The sequence below is a fragment of the Carassius gibelio genome, chromosome A10 (assembly GCF_023724105.1).
Source record: "Carassius gibelio isolate Cgi1373 ecotype wild population from Czech Republic chromosome A10, carGib1.2-hapl.c, whole genome shotgun sequence".
NCBI lineage: Eukaryota > Metazoa > Chordata > Actinopteri > Cypriniformes > Cyprinidae > Carassius > Carassius gibelio.
The window spans coordinates 13,509,167-13,533,096 of NC_068380.1; the positions used below are offsets into that span (position 1 = coordinate 13,509,167).

General features: G+C 39.0%; 2 protein-coding genes across 8 annotated transcripts in view; both read left to right on the forward strand.

The window, feature by feature from the left end:
- The first annotated feature begins 448 nt into the window (after positions 1-448).
- LOC128021236 (GRB10-interacting GYF protein 1) lies at positions 449-18,488 on the forward strand. 6 transcript variants are annotated; one of them, XM_052608296.1, is made up of 26 exons: positions 449-767; positions 4,562-5,042; positions 5,147-5,211; positions 7,440-7,569; positions 7,727-7,822; positions 8,314-8,428; positions 8,783-8,885; positions 9,048-9,241; positions 9,323-9,540; positions 9,642-9,747; positions 10,918-11,076; positions 11,183-11,310; positions 11,396-11,630; positions 11,701-11,867; positions 12,226-12,317; positions 12,400-12,500; positions 12,587-12,660; positions 13,201-13,335; positions 13,422-13,625; positions 13,742-13,923; positions 14,010-14,167; positions 14,262-14,425; positions 14,515-14,559; positions 14,693-14,804; positions 15,146-17,634; positions 17,716-18,488. In XM_052608296.1, exons 3-25 carry the CDS (start codon positions 5,177-5,179, stop codon positions 15,193-15,195), a joined length of 3,003 nt encoding a protein of 1,000 aa, XP_052464256.1. In that variant the 5' UTR covers positions 449-767; positions 4,562-5,042; positions 5,147-5,176; the 3' UTR covers positions 15,196-17,634; positions 17,716-18,488. The 6 variants fall into 6 exon arrangements, with proteins under 6 accessions (XP_052464256.1, XP_052464253.1, XP_052464252.1 ...); XM_052608293.1 differs by having other exon boundaries at positions 4,562-4,673; positions 4,871-5,042; positions 9,048-9,540; XM_052608292.1 differs by having other exon boundaries at positions 9,048-9,540.
- Positions 18,489-19,345: 857 nt separating this feature from the next.
- The window catches only part of LOC128021238 (ephrin-B3), a 32,737-nt gene continuing 28,152 nt past the window's right edge, over positions 19,346-23,930 (forward strand). Inside the window, exons 1-2 of one of the 2 annotated variants that reach the window (XM_052608298.1) lie at positions 19,346-19,527; positions 20,196-20,373. In XM_052608298.1, coding sequence (XP_052464258.1) covers positions 19,440-19,527; positions 20,196-20,373 — 266 coding nt within the window. In that variant the 5' untranslated portion in view covers positions 19,346-19,439. The remainder of the gene's footprint in view (positions 19,528-20,195; positions 20,374-23,930) is intronic. The other variant, XM_052608299.1, reaches the window with a different exon arrangement.

Consider the following 23,930-nt stretch of genomic DNA (forward strand, 5'->3'; position numbering starts at 1 on the left):
TAAACTCTTTTCACCCTTTTTCTTCACAACATATGATTTAATTATTCTTACTTTTCCCCCTTGCTCCCTTAGTATTAATATGTATATTGTTGTAATGTTTTATTGATCTTAAATCATTAAGAATGAAAGAAAAGAATATATATATATATATATATATATATATATATATATATATATATATATATATATATATATATATATATATATATATATATATATATATATGTGTGTGTGTGTGTATTTTTTCAAAATAAATACATAAATTCATTTATTATTACTGTATCCCCATTGTTTTTGCTATGTAATGCTAGAGGGAGAGAAATTTAGAAAATAAAATAAACACAACAAAAACCGTTGGAGTTTAACATATGTTCTTTAAGATGCTAGCAGTGGATGGCGGTAGTGCGCTGTTTTAGTTTTGGAGCCGGCTTCAAACTAACAGAAGAAGAAGAGCCTTGCGGTTTATTGGCTGGATTTCTCATGTGGTTCATGTCCAACAGCCATTTTTGTAAAACACAAACAAGACGACCGAGCGAGACAGAAAAGCTCATTGCGACTGCTGCAGATACAGGTGGAAAAATACACAAAGAATTCGGCATCGAACTCAGACAAGACAAGTGTTGAAAACAGAGACACACCAGTAGTTCAGACCATCGGTTCCCGATAAGCACAAACGTGCAGAACGAGTGAGTTCTTTAAAGGAGATCCAACTCTGGAGAAAACAGTGGCTGGCTAGTTTAGCCTAGCTGGCCAGCAGGCTCGCAGAGGTGTGTGCTGATCATTTTAAACTTTTTAATGGGAAGTGCGGTTTGTGCATTGGTTGGTAACATCATTTAGTGTTAATTGCACGTTTGTGTCATTAGCGTTAATCGTGATAAGTCCGATGGCTGAAGGGCTTGTAGTGGAGCAGTGAAGGCCTGCAGCGAGGCGAGAGGGCGCAGCGCCAGCGGATTTGAGAGGTTACTGCTGCGTTTCCTGCTCTTGGTCTCCTTAAAACGTCTCAGACTTGCTTCGTTGTTTAGAATTAGATTATTTTTAACATTCATTAGGAAACGTCTCTCAGTTTCAGTCTTGTTTCATGTTTGTGTTGCACAAAAGCGCGGCGAGATTTACGTTACTCTTGAGCTGAACTGCTGCTTGTGGAGTTATGAAAGTTCTCACAGAAGGGTTTTACTTCAGTGCATCTTTATTGAGATATGAACTATAACTTGAACTAGCCATAAACTTCACCTTTTGGCTATAGCAAAGTGTCAACCCATTTAATCCCACCAGCAAAATGTGTAACTACTGGCGAGGTTGATGTGTCTAATCGCCTTTGTTGATGTTTTTTTTTCACAAAGGTATCAGTTATAAAGAAAGGGCAGAATAAGTTGATTTCGTGTACATGTTTACGTTTTGTGTTAATGGTCACATAACCAGAGCTGTTTAGTTGCCCCTCTTAAAGGTGTCCTTGTCAAAACCATAATTAAAGTATATATAATACAGATAAAACTACTGTATTTTGTTCATTTAATATTTGATGGGTATACTACTAAAATATCAAGAACGTTTAACTAAGTAACTTTTTGGTACACAATCTAAAAAATATATATATTGTAACATTTATAGGAAATATATTTATGATTGTCACCACAATTGCTTGTAAGTTAAATATTAAATTGATACTTTATTGTTTGCAACTAGGTTGTTTTGAGAAACTAAGCAGTTTCGGACTCTGTTGTTTGTATGTGCTCACTAAGCTGGGAAAAAATCTGGGATTCGGTACATTAATTATAAGTAGTTAAAATACAGCAGGTTTAACTCAGATTTGAAAATGTATGTTATAAGTAGAGATCGACCCATATGGGTTCTTCTATAGCTGATGGCTGATATGTGCCGCCAATTTTTAGGGCCGATTTCTTGAAGTTTTCCCATTTATTTGCATGCTAAAATGTCACACCAATAATAAGTGGATGCACAACATTTCTAAACGTATAATTTATTGAGCACTGACTTGAACCATCTCTCGAATTTTAATTTTGTTCACTGCACGGTATTAAAATAAAAAAAGTATCCAAAGTTAACCAAACAAATCAAGTAAACTGAAAAGTATAATAAAATATAAAATAAAATATATATAAAATAAATAAATAAATAAATGTTCCTGTAGCTCAATTGGTAGAGCATTGCCATATCAATGTTGGGGGTTCGATTCCCCGGGAACACATGATAGGTAAGAATTGATCGTCTGAATGCACTGTAAGTCGCTTTGGATAAAAGCGTCTGCTTAATGCATATATTTAATTTAAATAATAGTGCTGCAAACACACTAGCAACCAGCGACATTTGTGTTTGGTATAAATGACACAGAACACCTAAAGTGCATTCTAATTTCAAACTTAGATCACAGTCTGTTCATTATTAAGATAAAGTACAGTCAACCAAACATATAAAAGGTTACACTGGTCAGTTTAAATAGACCGTAGTATATCGGTCCACTCTGCTGTTATGCCAAGGATGTTTTTGCTCATATGTAGACGATCATCTTTTCTGCCTAGTTTACATTAAAAAAAATAAATAAATAAAAAAGATTATAGTTTAACATTCGGATAAATTGTGAATATGGAAACATTTGGATATGTGCAGAACGAAACGTGAGCATTAACCTCCAACCGCGGACTTGGCTCACTGGTTCAGGTGGGGCAGCATTTACTACACAGAGCCGTAGTTCACGGGCAAGCTACACAAAATCGTCAAAGAATTGCCTGTGATTTTGAAATCGTTTTGTGTAGATTCAAAATAAAATAGTCAACTAAACATTTTAAAGGTTACACTGGTCAGTTTAAATAGACCGTAGTATACCGGTCCACTCTGCTGTTCCAAGGACGTTTTTGCTCATATGAAGAGGATCATCTTTTCGGTCTATGTGCGAATGTGTAAGTAGTTTACATTATAAATAAAAGTATAAAATTCAAATACATTTTGAATATGGAAACGTTTGGATTTGTGCAGAATGAGACATGAGCAGTAATCTCCAAATATCTAGCCAAACCTGCGATCGCTCGTCCTCATATGCACGCGCGCACTGTCATGATCTAATGCACTGTATGCCGGATTTTTAAAAACAAACAGGTTAGGCCTACCGGAACGCAAAAAAAATCTAAATCGTACATTTTCCGGAACAGAATCCAGCAGGATCAAAGTAATGTGAGCACCAGTGTGTTTTGTTGCAGCAGCGCCGATGAAAGCAGTTCACTTACTGCGCAGTCACACACGTGCCATTGTTACGTTTGAGATCATTTTATTTTAAATGTTCTTACGGACTTGTATATTCTCACTGGAGCTTTCACTACACCTACATCTCACGTCATCCGCTGGAACTCTGCTCTCTCGTGAACACAAGTACAACAGTTAGTGGAAGCTAGAGATAATGATTTATATAGTTTTAAATGTTTATTTTTGTCTTATACAATGCATAGATTTACTTCAGAAGGCTTTTATTAACCCTCAGGGCTGTCTGGAGCACTTTATATGAGGGATGGATGCACTTTATTTTGCTTCAAGATCTACCCCCATTCACTGGCATTATAAAGCTTGGAAGAGTCATGACGTTTTTTAATAAAACTCTGATTGTATTCGTCTGCAAGAATAAAGACGTCTACACATTTGTTGGCTTGAGGGTGATTAAACCGTTGGTTAATTTTCATTTATGGGTGAACTATCCCTTTAACATGAGGTCAAAAAAAACTGTATGAAAATGAAAAATGTAATTGAAAACTGTTTTATGATGTACAGCTTCATACTATGAGAAATTCCATGTAAACTACCTAAAAATATTTTTATAATTTAATAGGGATGCACCAAAATGAAAATGGCTGAAGCTGAATAAAATGAAAAACACTGGGCCGTAGGCTAAATACCGAACAGGATTATTTTTATTTTTCATTTTGCCCATTTCTTTCACCATTGCATACATTATATATCCAATATTTACTTAACATTGAACTATTTTTACATACTAATAGACATTATACCAATAAAACACAATTTAACTTAAAATTAATAAGTTAGTAAAATAATATTTTTTGGCCAATTTTTGAGACCCTCTTCTTTAATAAGGCATGTATTTATTTATTTTTAATAAATGCAGCCTTGCTGAGTAGAAGAGTCTTCTTTTAAAACATAAGAAAATATTAAAGATCCCAGTCTGAACGCTTTGTGAATGCTATAATAAATAAAAACCAGTCTCTTTCTGCCTGCACTTGCAATGTTTTTTGCATCTTTCTCTGACACTTTTAAATGCTTCCACACTGCCGACATGTTTGTTGCATTAGTGCACGCCTCTATTTAATCATGTCATGTCATTGTTCAGTACAATTTATTCAGTCTTTTTGCTTATTTGCTGAACAAATAAAGAGGAAGAGCTTTTGTTGCTATTTTTGGCTGACTAATTTCGGTTGCTGAACATTCGGTGCATCCCTTTAATATAATATTTCTGCCTAGTTAAGGATGCATGTATTTATTTTTTGCACTTTAAGCAATCAGTGTTGCTCAGTATTTTTTTTTTTTTTTTTTTCTGCAGGTGTGAGGAGTTGGGAGCTGGATGCTTGCCTATGAAACAATAACTCACAAAATCCAGAATAAAAGTAAAAGAGATCAAGAATAGAGAGAAGCATTTCCCAGCAATAGTTACGGTATTACAAACTGCCCTGAAATTTTACAAACAGCAGTTGCTGTTATTTATGCTGCCACAAATTCTTAATCATAGTGTGTTTTTTGTCCCTTATATTTCTCTCTAAAGTGTTTTCAAATTGCTGAATTTTTTTTTCTTTAAAGATTTTCTTTAAAGTTACTGGCACACTGTTGTGCCGTCTTTCTTATATCTGGCTAGATATTCATCAGCCGTTATCTCTGTGAAACTGGCAGCTATTATAATATTCATACAGAGTTTAGAATTACTAAGTCCACCTCAGCATACAGAACCACTGTACTGGTTCTGACAGAACCACCTCATTCCTGTCCGCGTTCATACTGGTCCTTTACAGTCCTGTTCTTTGGACAAGGTAAGCAAGACATACTTGACGTATCATGTTAATATCATATTATGATACATGAGACTCAAAAACCTCAATCAGTGTTTTTGTTTTGTTTTCCCTTTGGTTAACAGAAACCCCTGAGCCTTCTGGACATATAGAATATGACTGCTGAGACCCTAACCTTCGGTCCAGAATGGTAATATACGTATTTCAGATAGTATTACTTAAAATTAATGCTATTTCTTGCAGATGTGCATTTATGTTCAGGAGATGTGGAGCCATGATCCAAAATCATTTTAATTTTCTGACTCAGCTCTTATCTAATGAAACCGTTTTAGTTACCATCTCTGTGATTGTTTACCATCCTTCCTCTACCATCCTTTACTTGCCAAAACCAATTTTTACTTGCATTTGGCACCAGCCGAATATTTAGGATTTTGACCTAAAAAAAAAACTTGTTGGAGGAACACACTTTTTTCCTCCTTTCTCTGTGAGGTCGCCCTCACATTGGGAGTTGTGAGGAGAATCGGATATGTGTGTTTCGACGTAGGTCGGATGTCCAGATATTGTATATTTATCTAATTTGATTTCTAACTAATGCAGCACCACTAAAATCAAAACTAAAACATGAGTGAGGAACTCAAAGGCTTGCGTTTATATGCAAGTCTTAATGCACAAAATATACAATATTTTGGCCTATCTGTTTTACATTCACTTCAGACACTACTGGTATCCAATATCTGTGTTTACATTGATTCCCGTCCAAAAGGATTGTCTGCAGTGATCGCTTTACAATACACACGGTAGACCCTCATGTTTTAAATGACTGTGCTATTAAAGTATTTGCCAGCATGAACAGCGGCTGTCATGGATGATTTGCAGCAAAAAATCTGTAATTTGTTAAACTATTTTATCTACTGCTCATTAGAGGTAGAATTGTTTAGTGAAATAAAGATGATATTTACTGAAATGAATTTGAATGAATTAACGAAGCCCCTTTCACACTGCCATTCTGGCAAATACAGGGGCAAAGTGTTCCTGCAATTGGTCCCTGGTCGCTAGATTTGGCATTTTCACACTGCCAGTGATGACCCGATATATGTGCGTGCTTTCACACACAACCCTTGAAGATCCCGTAACGACACGTGACATCAGTGCGTGACGTGTAATGTACGAGTCGACAACACTAGGCACGTTATACTTTAACTGAAGCAAGCAAACGATCTCGGTGTCAGCGTGGAAAGTGAGGAACTAACTGATCTCTGCTTCATTACAGTTTGCACTTATGTTTTCGTCGCGAATGTTGATCTTCCTTCAAAACAGCCGGTAAAAGAGTCACGCGATAACGCACGTCATCACTTCGATACGGAATTAGATCTGGCTTTTTTTCACACAGCGCTCTTACTGGGTCGAACCCCGCAATGCTACTAGGTCCCCGACCCGGGTTCAATTCGGTAATCAATTCCGGGACGTGGTTGCTTTTACACAGAAGGCGACCCGGCAATGTTCCGGAAATATTGCGGGTCCAATGTGCAGTGTGAAAGGGGCTCTAGTGAGTGAGAGAGAGAGAAGAAACGTAATGAATGCATGCACCCACGTGCGAGAGAGCAAGTGATTATGAAACATCGCGAACAGGCTTGTCGGTTTAATTACAAAAACTGTTATCACCTCATTGCTCAGAAATAGAAAGTATCTTTTAGCTGTTGTATTTGAAAAATTCACTTGGCATGGGTTGAAAACCAGCTCCTGAATGTGCAATGTCTTACCTATAAAAAGTTTCCATCTCAATAAAATGCGAGCGCATACAGCACACCGGCCTTAAAACGCCATTAAAAATCTTTGAGCAAACGGGTCACCCTCACATTTGATGGATAGTTGTTAGGAGAATTGGATATGTGTGTCTAGACCTAGGTTGCATGTCCAGATATCGTATGTTTATCTGTTTAAAATCCACATTTGGAAGTGGCTCAGATCGGATGCAGAAAAGTCGGATCTCATGCGGCTTTTTGTGTTTACACGTTAATTACACAAATTCCGATCTGTGTCAAATGTGAGTAAAAAAATCTGATTTTTTTGTGCCTGTGTAAATGCAACCACAGTTGCAGGTTTTTTGACCTGATAAATACTTTTAAAATATAATAATAATATAACGAAATCTACTTTTTCCCTTATTATTTGGTGTGCAGTAAATTTATGAACTGCCACATTCATGTTTTTTTTCTCTGACCTACTTCCCGATAAGTGTCACCAGGAGGGAGGAAACAGATGTTTCCCCTTTTCTGTGTGATTTTTATTTATTTTTAATCTATAAATAAGAGATCAAACTCCTATCTTTTTCTGTCTATACACAGTCTTGAATCCAGAGTGATTAATTATTTTTAAATGGGTGATGGAAATAATTACGACACTGTCTGCTTTCTTCAGGCTCCGTGCACTATCCAGAGGGGGGAGTGTGACGTCCCCTCCCCCTTCCCCTGCAATGCCAAAGTCCAAGTTGGCCGACTACCGCTATGGCCGCGAGGAGATGTTAGCACTTTATGTCAAAGATAACAAGGTGAGGAGCTCCTGCAGTAAAGTCACATAAATGAAACTGAACAAGCCTCCTGTATACATCCAGAACCTTATTATTATTGTAGTAGTTCAAGTGTTAATATAAAAATGTATAATTATTTACCAATTACATATTTAAGAGATTTTTTTTGTGCATTTAGATCCCCGAGGACATGCAGGATAAGGAGTTTGCTGCTATCCTGCAGGAAGAGCCTCAGCAGCCGTTGGCCTTGGTGCCCCTGACTGAGGAGGAGCAGGTGAGTCCACTCTTCTCTGGCTTCACTAAAGGCCCGTGCACACCAAGAATGATAACTATAAAGATAACGATATAAGCGTCCTCACCATCGAACGATATTGTCTGTGTATTCTAAGCGGTGTATTCTCAAGCTCATTACAGCAGGATTGATTCTGATTGGTTGGCAATGTTTTTAGCGTTCATCAGAAAAGAAAAAAAAAATAGTTCTGAAAGTGATTCCAACGATATCGTTTCTCTTTGCCTTTATCGTTATAGTTGTGGTGTGGACTCCGCTATTCTGTAATATTGAGAACAATTTTTAGAACTATATCTTTATCGTTATCTTTATAGTTACCGTGCTTGGTGTGAACGGGCCTTAATGCATAGTGTAGTGGTCACAAGGCAAATTTAATCTGTTTCTTTAGACAATAACAGTAATATTGTTTTCTTTTTTGGGAGGGGGTTGTATGCACGTCAGTCAACTTTTTCGCTTAATTTTCTCTCGCTTTTCAGAGAAACTTCTCCATGTCTGTGAACAGTGTGGCTGTGCTAAGGCTTATGGGTAAAGGAGGTGGAGCTGTACCAACAGGTGTAGCTAGAGGGCGAGGAAGCACTCGAGGCGGTCGAGGTGGGTTGTGACCAACCCATTTGTTGATGCTAGTGCAGAAATAACATTTTAACTTTAATGAATAATTTCAGTGTGGGCATGAGTACTGAATAAATGATTTGTTCTGTGTGTGTCATGTTATGGTGAAAATCGTCCTTCCAGTTACATGCGTTTCTTCATCTTTTGTAAATCGTTAAAAAAATCATGATTACATTGTTATGCATTTCATTTGGGTGAATCGCAAGAATTATCCACGTCACATTTTAGTTGTTCTCAAGAAATTTAGTACAATATTGAATGCACGTTATTGATATCGTTAATGGAAGAATATTTAAAAAAGGCGTTTTAATCATCTTTTTGTTTATTTGTCTGCAGGGAGAGGCAGAGGAGAGGGTGGATTCTACCAAAGAAGTGTGGATGAAGAAGTCGGTTTTGGCCGAGGACGAGAGATGCACCGCAGTCAGAGCTGGGATGACAGGTTAGGCTTTAGTCCTTTGTAAATTAAGTGTTGTATATGATGTTTATAACTTGCATTTTTGTTATGTAAATTTGTCAAAACATTGGTACAGAATGAACGGCAGAATAGATTTGAGATGTTTAAATGTTCTGTTAAGCTGATCATTATTATTTGCTGTTTCAGAGGTGAGCGGCGCTTTGAAAAGCCATTGAGGCGTGATGGTGGGCGTGGTGGTTTTGAGGAGGGAGGAGCAGTAGGAAGGAAGGACTATGCACGCTCAGACAGTGAAAACTGGCGTACACTCAGAGAGGGGCAGGAGGATGATGATGGGGCAGAACCTGGGGGAAGCTGGAGGATTGCTGGAGGTCGTCGTGATGGTACTTTCACTTCTGTGTTCTTTATTTTTTTCCATTATTTTATTTATTTAAATTTTTTAACTGGCCTTTTTCTTCATCTAGATGGAGGTCCTCGTTCAGCAGGATGGCGGGATCACAGCAGTGGGGATGGCCGTCGTAGGAAGTTTGACTTTGACTTCCGAGATGGAGAGGGTGGACGTAGAAGGGCTGGAAGTGAGGGAGGAGAGGACGAACGAGATGGCCTGCCTGAGTGGTGCACCGATGAAGAAGAAGGGGAAATGGGAACCTTTGATTCTTCTGGAGCCTTCATGTGCATCAAGGTTTGCTTCTTCAAAAAAAATGTCATTTGTCTGCTAAGTAACTTGCTGTTAAGTAAGTAAAAGAAAGAAATTGATTAAATCATGTTTGTGTGACCCTTTAGAAAAGCTCCAGAGATGCAATCCCTGAAGACCAGGAACTGGAATTTGAAGCTCTGGAGGAGGAAGAGGAGGGTGGTCAGGAGAAGCTGGACAGCCTTGATGATAAATGTAAGAAACCGGGTTCGTACAAGGTGCTTGAAGTACTTGAATTTGACTCTTTGAAATGTAAGTCCTGTTAAACGCTTGAAAACTGCGATATTTTTGAGAAGGTACTTAATACTTGTTATTTATTTTCCTCAATAAAACTGTTTACGTAAAATTAACGATGCAGCTGATATAAACACTGAAGTTTTTCGTCTGGCTTTTAGCAGTGCACGAGATCTCGCGATATTACTTTGAGGTGAAAAGTGGTGTTGTGATATTAGTAAGTTAGTAAAGTTATGTTTGAGGTGAAACCTTTGATAGTAGTTGCATTATATTGTTCAGTTTTTTATTCCATGTGCTGTTAGTTGGGTTTCATTTTGCAACGCATATAAAGTCTGACTTGTTTTGTCTTACACGGTTATCATTTACAAGCGTGGAGCTCATCATCTTCTCAGTCCACAAACTCTTCCTCTGCTGCAAGTTTCTGTTGCTTAACATTCTTCTGGGAAAACAGTGCATGTTATTTCAATAGATTTGTTACGCAAATCATGTATAAACTTATGCCAACATAGGAGAATTCCTCAACTTATTTCAAAGAATTCTATTTATTGTACATACCGATTTCAAAATATAAGTTCAAACCCTTGCTCAGAGTTTGCAGGTGCCCAAATATTAAAATATACATGGAAATGACATCTGAAGCATCGTCAGGCCGTTGGCGCCCTCTACAGGTGTTTGTTATAATACATAATACATTTAAGTTGGTTATGTTTATATTTTATGTAGACATATTACATTATGTGGGACACATTGGGGCAGTTTGTGGCCTAAGGGACTTGTAACCCAAAGGTCACAGTTTGGGGTATCAGTGTTGGCAGGAGCTGTAGGTGGAGGAGTAATAACAATATTGTTTGATAAGTGAGATCTCTGATTTTAGTCCTTGAAAACCAAAAAAGTTGTACTTAAAGTCTTTAAGTCCTGGAATTTCATTTTGCAGTTTAAGTATGAACCCTGAAGAAAATCATCTGATTTGACGATGTATCCGGCACATTTAGCAGGAAGTGACTGTTGCCTTTTGTTCTGCATCATGTCACCTGCTCTCAGCAGGATAGAACATTAAACCATTAATGTCTTCTGTTTCTCACATGAAAGTGTTGTTGCTGTTTTCTAAATTCGCTCTCTTCTTTTTTTCAGCGGAAGCATGTGAGGCACTAACTGTGTGTGATGGAGATAGAAACTCATTATCTCCTCATGCTGTGTCTGCTCCTGCCCCTGTGCACCCTGTTGCAGAGGAAGAGACTCCCAAACCCATAGTCACTCCTCCCTCAAAACTGTCACCCCAACCAGATGAAGGTACTCTATCTCTTGCTTCCTCTCTTTTTGTGATTTCCCCTACCTTTTTTTCCGAGAATATGCAATACAAAACAACACTGGACTAAGACCAGGTTTGTTCCTACAGATGCAGCTCCAGCAGGTAGCACCACACCACAGACGCAGAGCTCCTCTCCTCCCTCAACCACTGGCACTGATCTTCCAACCGTAGGGGGAGACACAGAGGAGGAAGATGGCATGAAGCACCTTCAGCAGGTCAGTGTGTGTGTGTTTGCTTATTTTTTAGCTTTACATTCTTCTAATACAAGCTCAAACTAAAAAGTAAATCTGTCTTTTAAAGGAGGCTGAGAAGATGGTGGCGTCCCTGCAAGACACGTCCCTTGAAGAGGAATGTTTCACTCAAGCGCTTCACGAGAGCCACATCACTACGGCACACACTCATACACACCCAAATGCACACACACACTCTCACTCAACCTCACACACTCTCCCGCACTCCAGCGCCAGCGCTCTGCCCCTGTCCCACGAATCAGCAATGAAGTGGTTCTACAAAGACCCTCAAGGGGAGATTCAAGGTAATTCTCACTCCGTCAATCTCGGAGGGGTTCATAACATGGTGGGCTTTATTGGTTGTCTCTCTTTCAGGTCCATTCACTACAGTGGAGATGTGTGAGTGGTTTCAGGCAGGGTATTTCACCATGAACCTACTGGTCAAACGTGGCTGTGATGAGGGATTTCAGCCCCTGGGTGAAGTCATTAAGATGTGGGGGCGTGTGCCTTTCTCTCCCGGCCCCTCCCCTCCTCCACTTCTGGTGAGGAAATATCCAGAATTGGGTTTGATGATGCTTTGTGCCATGTATTAGTATTAAGCCACTCAGGGCTTTGTGTTACAATGATTTTAACTATGATCTTATACCCCAACCATGGTAAAAATCAAGCACAGCCTTGAGTTGCTTGTTGGTTTAGTAAAATATTCAAGTAGTTCATTTTACAGGTCATGTTACAGGCAACCCAAATTCAATTCCCTTTAAGACCTTTTCTCTTACCCATATTCTCCTGTTCTACTTGGTCATTTCCTGACTGTTCTCTTCTATTCAAATTCAAAAATAAAGTTTAAAGTATTCAAGTTGGATGGAAGTACACCTTTTTTATCTGTTTTTGTTTCTTTAGGGGAACATGGACCAGGAGCTGTTGAAGAAACAGTTCGAACAAGCTGCCACTGCAGCCCTTTACCAACAACTTCAGATGAGATTTCAGAACCGGTATCACCAACTTATATAGTATATACATGGTTCTTGCTTTGGTATGTGTTTTGGATTTGTGAGTGATGTGTTTGGGTCTCAGGTGTGGGGAGACTGGGATGATGCCTGCGATGAACAGGTCCATGTCAGTGCCAGACACCGGGCCCATGTGGGACATGCCTACCTCAGTCTCTCAGCAGTCAGGTAATACCAGCTGCATTGATGCTTGGTAATAGCCACTTCACTTTATCAAGTGCTATTGTTACACCACTGTTTTTTCTGTTTTGTAGGCAGTGAGACCAGTCTGTGGGACTTAACCATGAGTAACTCCACTCAGGGTCCAACTCTTGAACATTTGCAGAAAGTACGTAACTTGCGTAATCTTGAAAGTGCCTTTCAACATACGCTCTAGTAAAACAGGACATTGGTCTAAAACCTAAAGTACTTTGTTTTTTATGTGAATGTTTAGGAAATGTGTACAGTTGAGTGCATAGCCTGGATCTTGTCTTGTGTGTGTGCTATTACTCTCCAGAAGTTATGACCAATTTAAAAGAAAACGTAGAGTTACGGGTGTTTCACACACGTGTTCATCATCGTTGGCATTTATTGCCGTCTCAAGAGATTTGTTTTTAAACCGCGATTCAGGGAATGAGGTACAAAATAAGGTTATAAAAATTAACCTGCATGCTTACAGTACATATGTACCATGATTATAGAAGAATTTTACGTAACACACACATATGTACTGTATACGTAAAAACCAAAGTATATTGTGGCCCTTCAGCATGACTATGATGTCACTAATTAATCACTCTTCTAGTTGATCTAGCAATGTCATGTTGAATGTGTAAACTTCACCCATATCGCTCTTTCTGTAATCGAGTGTGTGCTGGCCATGTGTTAGCTCCAGCAGGAGAGGCGTGAAGCTGAACTCAGGGTCAAGCGTGAAGAAGAAGAGAGGAAACGGAGGGAGGAAAAGCGCCGGCAGCAGGAGGAACAGAAGAGGAGAGAGGAGGAGGAGCTTTATAGACGAAAACAGGTGAGTGCACTCTCACACTAGGACACGACTGTTGCAGACTTCGATGTTCATGATGTGTAACACGTTTGAATGTTGGTGTTTTACAGCAGTGCCGTCAGCAGCAGGAATTGATCATGAAGTTTCTGCAGCAGAGCCAGCAGCAGCAGAGCATGCCAGGGGGCGCAGGATGGAGCGGAAGCCAGACAGGAGCTTTGTCTCTGGGCAAAGCTACCGGAAAGAGCATGGGACTCCTGGAGCTGGAGGCTGAGAGACTTCACAAACAGCAGCAGAGAGCTCAGCAGCAGCAAAGGGTAAATACATCTTGACATCCACATGAGCAGTGAATTGGCAAATAGCTTGTGTTTCAAGAGGTCTTCCTTGAATGGGTTGCTGTTATTTTAGTTCATTATAGCATTGTTTCGTTCAGCATGGAGGTTTGACAATGGGCCAGTGGAGTGATGGGCCATCTGGGATGTGGTCTGGAGCTGGCATGGAAGGGAAGGTCGGAGGCGGCAACCCTGCAATGGGCATGTGGGATGAGCCCATGAAGAACCAGGCCAGCCATCGCAACATTGGCCTGAAGAACAGCCGCAGCAGTCCCTCTCTCAGGTACAAAAATTTGCATTCCTTTGCATTTAAACCAATGTTAGTTTTTTTACACCCAATGTACACCGCAAATGTGTCTGTGTTCTCAGCGAGCAGTACCTGCTGAATCGCCGTAAGCGTACTGATGATGAGGATAGACTTCTGAAGCTTCTTCAGGGGATGAAACCTCAGGACGGTTTCACCACTTGGTGTGAACAGATGCTCCACGCTCTCAACACCTCTGCAAATAACTCCTCTTCACTGGATGGTAACTGTCACGTCTGCCGTTTGCTACTTTTTCTGCTTTTTATCTCCAAAAAGAGCTGAAATTAAATTTATCATGCTTATATTTTTCTCTGTAGTGCCCACCATTGTGGCATATCTGAAGGAGGTGGAGTCTCCATATGAAGTTCATGATTTTATCCGCATTTATCTGGGCGATACCATTGAAGCCAAAGAGTTTGCCAAGCAGTTCCTGGAGCGCCGTGCCAAACAGAAAGCAAACCACCAGAGACAACAGCAACAGGTGTGTGAATGACAATTTGTCTTGTTTCACGTTTGGTTTGGTTTTTTTGGCACACTGGGTGAGTCTTAATGTACTGAAACTTTCCACAGCTGTCCAAGGAAGTCTCTGGATTGAACATGAACTTCCCCCTGCAGGTAGATGCATATGCTTTTACTGGATTCTTAAAAAAAAAAAGAAAAAAAAAAGACATGTCATAATATTTTCTATAGTTTTAATATTTATATATTAGTCCATTGTTTGAAGTCTTCCTGGTTTTTCTCCTTGCAGTCAATGTTCCAGGCAGCTCACATGGGTAAGGGCGGCAGTTTGTATGACACTCAGGGAGGAAAAGCGAAGAAAAAGCCTAGCATGATGCTCCATTCTGACCCCAGTATCCTCGGTTAGCGTGCACGCTCGCATAAACACTCTCAAACTCCTGCTGGGTTACATTCAGCTTCACCCATCAGCATGCATACATTATTGAGAATAACCCTTGAACTACTGTTGTTTTAATCTGAGTTCTGGCTCCTTGTCAAATTCTTGTCAGGGTCCTAGTGATTTCTTCATCTAGCAAAGAGGATCTATTTACTGAAAGGCATTTTCTGCCCTGCTTCAAGGGAAAAGAAGTACAAGCAATGTTTATGAATAAGTCATCAGTATACTCCCAGGTGGGAAATGTTTTTGTAAAAAGTCCCCCCTCAGCCCTCTCAACCTCTGTTCTCCTGATTCCTATCTCCGCAGGCTACTCATTCCTGGGGGGAGGTGAGCTGGAGCAGGTGGAGGATTACTGACCCAGCCCGTCTACTTGAGTTTACCTGAGGCCTTAAACCTGGAGCAAATCAGCAGAGGAATGTGCACTGCTCAATTAGGGAAGGGGCGGGCAATATTTGTCCTTACCCCCTCTCTCTTTCTCCCTCTTTCTCTCACTCTGCACTGTGAGAGGAGCAGAAGGAGGTTATTGGGAGGTTCAGTGTAAAGAGGAGATCCTCTTCTGCCTCCCTTCAGTAAAGCACCTTACCGAAACGTTGCACTTTAATGTTTTCACATTTGAAATGGAGTTGTCTTTCTTTCTTTTTTTTACAATGCAAAACTGTGTGAATATATTGTTGCATATATTATGTGTAGAATATTTGTATGAATATACATACGAGAAGTAGGAATGGTGCGGTTTCTGCCGTATCAGACGTGGGGGTTGACAAACGTTGTTGGGGAGATGCAAGTTGAGCATTTCTCCTAAAAGACAAACACTGTTGTATTTTTATGTTCAAGGTAAAGCTATAAAAATATGAATTTTGAAAACTTGAAGATTTGCACTTGTTTAACAAAAAAAAAGACAAAAAAAAGTTAGCATAGGTTGAGTTTTTTGTGAGCGTGTGTGTAAGCATAAGAGAGATGAAGTCTGCACAAATTTTATTGCTTTCTGAAGTGTATAAAACAAATGCCATGCTTTTATTTTGTTCAACACAATTTTGTACTTCATTGCGCATGTGTGCTAAAGTGTGTGTGCATGAACGGACAGAAGTAGTTTGTGCTTTTTTTTGTAAATAGGCTCTTAAAGAGACTGATAGTACAGTCAAGCATTGCGCTTTTACCCTCCAGTGTTTCAAAGCATGACTGAGGTGCTGTTTGGCCCATTTGGCTCTGTTCTAAGAGGGCAATCGGGGTCTCTGGGTTTGAGTTTAATGTATGAATGTAGCTTCCTTGTTGTTTGTACACCAACTACTTGCATTACAACTCTTCCCCTTTCATTCATTCTCAGTCCACGATGTGAATTGTTGCCTTCTGTCCAGAAAGTGGGTGTGTGTGTGGTTGCTGTTGGTTGGTGTTTTGAGACAGTCACAAGGGCACTGTGATTCTGTGTGTCGATTGTGTTACTTTCTATTTTTGTTGCTGTTGACAAAGGATGAATGATTTATTTTTTTATTGTTCTATACAAAGTATTTTAACTTTGAGTTGGAGCACTTTCTAGGCTGCTACCTTGTATTTTCTGAATAATGTTTTTTTTTTTATTTGTTAGCGTTTTTTTTTATTATTTCATTTGCCTCTTGAGGATGTTTTATTATGAATGAATGTATTCCAAAACAAACCATGTATAACAGTAGTACATCTAACAAGAAGGCTTGAGTGTCCCGGGGTGAAATGGGACACACCAAACCAATCGGAATATGCCCGTTGTCTGAGGTCAGATTCTGGGATGCACATGGCTTGTACCAAGCTGATGGTCTCTGGCTGCTTGTGCTCTTCCAGAACTTTCTCACAGCACCCAGAGATTCCGTTTGTCTCCAGACATCTTGATGGAACTGTTATTTTGCCGTCTTGTTACTTGTGCTCTTGACACAGGGCAATTGAGAGCCAAGGATCTGCTGTGTGTAGCAGTTTTTTGTTTTTGTTTTTTTTTTGGATAAGAGAATCTATTCCCCCTCCAATACATGACTTTTGGGGTTGAAATACGTGATGTTTTACATCAGAAATGTTTAATCACCTGAATCCTCTGAATAGGAAGAGAATGAGGAACGGAACGGAGGAGATTCCGGTACTTGATCTTTAGAAAAGAAAAAAAAATCCTTCTTTAAGCATAGTCTGACTGGATTATATTTTTGTAAAAAAAAAAAGAAAAGAAAAAAGACAATGACTGAAAACAAGCATGGAGAAGTGGATATCAGCACTAATTCAAACGCCATCCCGGAGTCAGAAAAGGAGTGGCTACCAGCTGCATTTAGTGCTACACAAAGAGAGTGACTGAGGGATAATGTGCGGATCCATTTCATCCTCGCACCAAAGGGATGGAGTTTTCTGCATCCTTTGAGCTGCGGTCCCCACTGCTCTCTGCAACACTATCAAATGAAGGAAAATCCTACAGCATTTGAGAAAAAATGTTTGAATGTTTTGATTTAAAAAAAAAAAGAAAAGAAAAAAAAAACCTTTATGCCTTTTTAGAAGATTTATTTGTGGAGAAAGCGCAGATTCTAACATCTATCAATCATATTTCTTCAAAGACTTCCTTCCCTGCTAAGGGTTAAGGAGTCTAGATGTGATGACTGTTTGGAGAGGAGATGGACTGATGCAGACTCTCCTCATTTCTTCGCGCGCTTCACTTGAACTAAATCTCAAGGACACAGACTTGTCATGATTGCCTGTCAATACAGTGAAAAAAATGAGAGTATTACAGCAATTGTTGACATTATGGAGTTCATGGATGCTTGTGAAACATCTGAGCTGCAGTGAAGCAGGTAAGATGCGACATGCCAAAATTTAAATTTATAATTTTATTCACATTGAGGTTTTAATTCCAGCTGGGTTTTGTTTTTCAGTTTTGTTCAGGATGGACGTAACCTAGATCTCCCTGCTGGGACCATCACACCCACCAATACGCGTCTTCTGATGTTGTCGAACTGGATTAAGCAAGAGGCCACAACTGTTCCTCTGCTTTCTTTCTCTCTTCATCTATCTTTTGACCGGACAGCGTAGAATGGGACCCACAGACAGACTGGGTGTGTGCATGCATGTGGAGAGACTATGTGTCTGTACAGACACTTGTACATTCTTCCATCTCGCTCATGTGCGAGGTGGGGACTGGATGCCCTGTATATAATGTAAATGATTTTGGTCCTTGTTTGTTGGATTCTGTCTGTCATAGTTCGTCATTTTGGATGTTTCACATGCCTTAACTGTACAAAATAGAACTGCCCTGGTCGACATTAATGTAACGCTCATTAGAAAAAACAGCACAGGCTATATCTACATCACCCAGTCATCTAAAGGAATCTGAGCCTGGCTGAGGATGTTTCCCCATACTTGTACTTTATTCATCATACAAGACTGGGATGTTTCCAGTGTTTTCTATGTATTGTTGGTATGTTAATGTTCAAGTGAATAACTGCAATTATTGACATGTACAGATAAAGGTTAATGAACATTGGTATATGCTAAAATCTGAAAAAGAAGTTAAAAAGAGCTAGTTTGCCTTCTATCAGTTTGGCATTTTTTTTTTAGTGGGTACGTAAAGAATATGGGGGTTAGTTTTGCTTTGAGAAGATCAAAATATGTTAAACTGAAAATAAAATAAAAACAATTAAATGCTTAACTTGTTTTCTCTCGTTGTTACAATTATTGTTGGCTTTGAGATTTTGTCTTAAATGCTGTCAGATTTGACTCCTGCTTTGCGGCTGGTTTCCACTATGAGGCAGTACAATCACACTTCTGCTTCAGCTCCTCAGAGAGAGTACAGTAAGTGATATTAGAAAAGATTTGCTTGATATTCAGTCTCAGCGTTTGTAACAAGTTCCAGATTCATCTCAAGTCCTTCACCTAAACCTAATTCCACCATATGGTTCCAGAAGGAACCTAGCATCACTTTTTTGTACTGTTGACACTTTTTAGATTAGACACAGGGCATAAGGTTTAAGAACACGTCCTGATGTGCCTCGGATAAAGTTGAGGCGCTATTCTTGGATGTCGACTCGAGCCCTTCCGTCCTCAGTTTATAACATTATAGTTAATTTGGTTTGTTCGCCGACAAGCAGCATGAACTTTAACGTTAGATTCAACAGCATTGAAAAATACTTCAGCTTTTCTCAAGAATAATTTCAAACTATCCTTACCAACAGTCACCAACACGCGCGTTCACCAGATGTTGCCATGTCCTCTTAATTTAATCCGTAGAAAATAACTTTTTATGATTTCATATTTAAATTAGTACATTAAAATGGACAATAATTTCAATTAATTTGAATCTAGACTGTATTTAATATTTGTGTTTCTGTGTTGATCAATGCAATTATGGAGTATACCTTCCCCATAACTTATAAACGACTACTAAACCTTTAGAATTGGAAAAACAGGGCTCGTCTATTTCGGTTAGGCTTATTTTCTCAGACCAAGTTGCTTGTTTCTCCTGAGATCTGGCAACAATGCTGCCGGCGCGCGAGTCAAAGCGCGAGACTTCGCTTGAGAAATCGGACAGAGCGAGCGGCACGCGTCATATCCATGGACTACAGGAATATCTCGTTTCTTGTGTCCATCGGTTCTGCGTTTAATGCTGCATACCTTTACCTATTACTGCCACTTACCGCCTTTCAATGCCCTAAACGGGTTTTGTTTCTTGTCGGACTGTAATTCATTGGGTAAGTAAGAGCTGGTGGACACCCTCGCTGTTGATTTAAGGACTGGGACATCGTATTTACGTCAATATTTTGGATATTAGATGAGCGAAAAGTTATGGACCTATCATTTTGGACAGTAATATTGTCAGAGGCGTGTTCTCCAGCTGCGTGAAAGAAAGTACGACACAACTTAAACACTTTTTTTCCGCAGAAAGACAGATTTATTTATTTTTTGTACCGGGTGGAAATTCGTTTTCGTAACGGGAGTAAAAATACAACTGAGTGCTTGAATGAAATGCTCATACTGCGGTTGATGGAGGAACATTTCTAAGAAATTCCCCGCAGTGGACCTGGCGCCCCGTTTCATTATGCGTGCACTTCAAAACATTTAATTTCACCCCCATGCACACTAGTGATATTGTGTGAAAATCATCCCAAATCAAATTCATACATTGGCCAGATGGCTTTGCCTTCTCAAATTTGACCAAAATTGGGACTTTCAGTTGAGGTCATTGACTCCTTTGAATGTAACAAAGGAGGTTGATGTTTCTGAATCTGCTTTCTTTTAAAAACATTCAGAGATTTGTTCTCGGAGTCTTTCAGATGTGGATGTTGCGGTCACACCATCTCCTCAAGTGCAGAGGGATCTAGTGAAGTTCAGCCCTCCACCAGTCTTTTGTCTCTGTTAGGTCCCATTCATTTGTCTCGTAGGAGGAACATGGGAGTCCAGACAAGGGGAGCCTGGGTGGCTATGGCGTTCTCGGACTGGGTCAGTGGATTTGGATTTCTCCTTATCTTCCTGATGGAAAGTTTAGCAGTGGATGCGACCAACATGGAGCCAGTCTACTGGAACACTTTGAACAGAAGGTACGTTGGTGGTTGATATAAAACTCATGCACGCAGATACAAGTTTTTCAAGTTCAGTCTTCTAAAGACTCTGGCTTTAAAGGTCAAATGCCTCCAATTACAGATGTCTATTTACAATAAATTTTAATATTTGTCAATTTCCTAGAATTAAAATAGAATGTTGCACCATAGAAAGATGATTCTGATTAAACTTTAATTTAACATTAAAGGATACTTTTAAGTCAAGTTCATTTGTAAACCAATTACGGGGTCCCAGAAAACCTAAAAATATTATTCAAAAGTGTGATTTCTATTGTCAATATAAATTTTTGTACAAAAAAAAAGAAAAATTGGTGTAGAAACAATTTTCACTCAGAAATTGTTAGTAAGCTTCACAATTAATTACAGAGAAACTGCAGTTCGCACAAATTAAGCATGACATTTTGAAGTTAAATTATTATTATTTTTTGTGTCATTGTGCCTTATGTTCTGAAGTTTTTCTTTGTCTAGATGTTTTTGCAAATGTAATTTCTGTAAAATGATTATAACAAATCATTATATTGGCTAGCCATTATCCAGCTTTGAAAAGTAATTGAAAAATCATGGAAATAGGTCAGAAAGTGTGGGAACCATGTACATATAAACCTAACCTCATTTGGGACAGGGGTGACTTTGGCCTGGGACACAGTCTAGTTAACGGCTTGGACAGACACACTCAACTGAAAGAGACAGGGGGGCATTTTCCGGCTGGCTGCCTCCTGATTATGGGTCGCATGCATGCCCTCCCTAGATAAGGCATTCGTTCTTCAACCACAGTGACACAATCTGCAAATCTACGCAAAGGTCCTTTGATTTTTGTCTGTGCTGAGGATGCTTTCTGGACAGGAGGAAAGGAGAAGTCATGTTAAGACCTTGGGTGAGAGACCGCATCAAGGATTCTTTCAACCCTGGGAAGGAGAAGAATAAATAAGTGGAAGAAAAAATACTGGTTAGGAAACTAGGCAATTGGTTTGTTAAATAAAAAATAAAATAAGAAACTGCCTCTGAGAACTTCAGAGCTTCACACTGACAGACGGATGGTAGAGAAATATAATTAGAGAAGACAAATAGATCTGAGGCGGAAAAGATAAACATGGTTGGCTAAAAGAGAGAAGAACATAAAGATTAAACGGATGCTGAGCCAGAGTTTCAACTTATGAAGTAGAGAGAAGGAATTGCAGGGTTTGTGCAGATAAAGTCATTCATCCATGTGAAATAAATGTTCCTCTGATATCTGAAAAGGTCAGTGTGTTTACTCACACCCCGACAGCCACATCCCTCTCAGGTCATCTCGCTCTCCTTTCACTCTCTCCTTCTCTCTTACTCTCTCTAGCACACACACATTTGACACATTTGCCCACAAGACAATTGAACATTTCATCACACACACAGAGATGCCAGAAAATTAATTAATAATACATAAAAATCATCAAGAATCTATGCAGCGTGTCAATGTGTCATTTGCGTCCATAATCTGACATATTGATTGCGTGAAACTGAAAGTTCAATAAAATGGTAGTCTGTGACATTATGTTTTCCATCTGGAATTGACTGGATCGTGACTTAAAAAATGGAGAACTTTACAAAATGCATGTTTGTTGAAACAAGATATAGGAACAGGGTACAGGAACACCCAGATGGCTGCACTGGGGTGCTATAGGTTTTTTTTTTTGTTGTTTTAGGGATGTTTAAGTTAATGTGTTGACTTTTATATTAATTAAATACATTTATCATACAAAAATAAAAAATCTGAAATTCAAAATGCTTGTCTCCAGGTTTATACATTTAACATTACTTGGCTAGTAAAAAAAAGTAAAAAAAAAAAAGATACATTAAGCTTAATACTAAGAAAATATTTTAAAGATAATATATTTATAATTTGCTTTGGGTTTCATTACAGTACAGTATTTACAGTTTTTCTCAAATAAAAAATAAATAAAAACTACTTTTATATTTTAAGAGGGGAGTAGCATCATATTTTGGGGTCTTTGTGATCAAAAAGTTTAAAACTCTGGCCTAAGTGATACCAGAAGAAAAAGAAGAAAAGCAACTTACCACTTCTATTAAAGATTACAAAGACAGGTTTTGTAATAAAGTGTATTGATGCATAATTTACACTAGAACCAGAAACATTTTTTAAAATGTAAATGGGTACAGTTTTGATTTCATCTTGTTGATTTTAACCTGACAACTCTCAAAGGTCTTGTTAAATCATGTAGTACCCTGATGTCTGGAGAAAGCCATTAGTATCTCCATAGTACCTGTGCCGAGAGAAAAACTGACGTTAAAACGGGTCAGACAGGTTATGGGATGGAGGGATGCGTGGGAGGAGAAGAGCGGATTTCAGCCCCTCAATGAGCGTGATCAATGTTGAGCACAGACTGTCTCTATGCATTGCTCCGGGGGAAGTTGTTGAACAACTCTGCCTCAAATGAACACTAAAAATTGAATCCTTCATGGCTCCCTCAATATTTAATGAATCAGCTGCTAATTGGAAACAGATAAAAGCTTTCTCAACTGGGTTAAGCGTTTCGAATTCAAACATTTAAAGGGCAGGAAAAGATACTTTGGAAAACTAACAGGAAGAGCACAGAGCCTACATCAGATCTTCAGACTTTTGACTGTTCTACTGTAGTTGCAGTAGGTTTTTTCTAGCGAATCTGTGATTGATTGGTTCTCCTTTGCTGAAAGATCTTGTATAGAGCCTTTCTAGGGACCAAGAGCAGGGTGAGATTAAACATTGTTAGTGAAAAGAATGGATTTAGAATTTGTAAACGTGTTTCACGGTGCAAGTCCCTCCCACATTTCCTAGCCATTTGTGTGTGAGAGAGAGTTTTTATTTTATTCTTTTTTGAAGAGATATGACCTCATGGAAAATGTTACATTGTTAAAAGAGAGATTGTGATTGTGGCATTAAATGGACTGAAAATGGAATTGTACCACTTGACCTCGGTTTTCAGGGGTATGAGAGTGGGAGGATAGTCCTCTACACAACACCCCTCCATCAGTTCATCATATGGACTGCTCCATCATCAGACAGGCAATAAAGCCATCTGTGAAGGGATTACTGCCTCTATACACACTTTCTCTTTCCAGGGTTAATGTCTTTCTCCCTTTCTGTTACATTCCCTTCACCTTTTCATCTAATTCTTTTTCTCATCTCATTCATTACAGTGCCTCATTCTTTTTTGTCACTGCTCTCTCTCTCTCTCTCTCTCTCTTTCCCAGAGGATAATTGCTCAGAGGTTGCTCTCTCATAGCTCATAGTATCAACTTTATATCAGAGATGTCTTCTAATGTATTTTTTTTATTTCTTTATTTTTTTGGAAATACAAATTAGATAATTATTGACGTACAGTAAGGAGATCAGTCAGATACTTTGAAATGTCTCAGTTCTGAAACTTCCAAACTTGTGTGTAGGCAAATCTGACAGTGTGGTCTCATTAATAATCATAGTTATTTGCAGGTAAAGTGCAGTTCTAGCAAATTTCCATAGACCCTAACATATATATTATTAACATATTGACAGCATGTAAACC

Bases quoted from the DNA above. Each gene is read 5' to 3' on its own strand.
- LOC128021236 (XM_052608292.1), top strand. From the start codon at position 5,177: ATGACTGCTGAGACCCTAACCTTCGGTCCAGAATG. The intron at 7,823-8,313 runs GTGAGTCCACTC...CTCGCTTTTCAG, and splicing joins CCCTGACTGAGGAGGAGCAG to AGAAACTTCTCCATGTCTGT. The intron at 11,311-11,395 runs GTCAGTGTGTGT...TGTCTTTTAAAG, and splicing joins GCATGAAGCACCTTCAGCAG to GAGGCTGAGAAGATGGTGGC.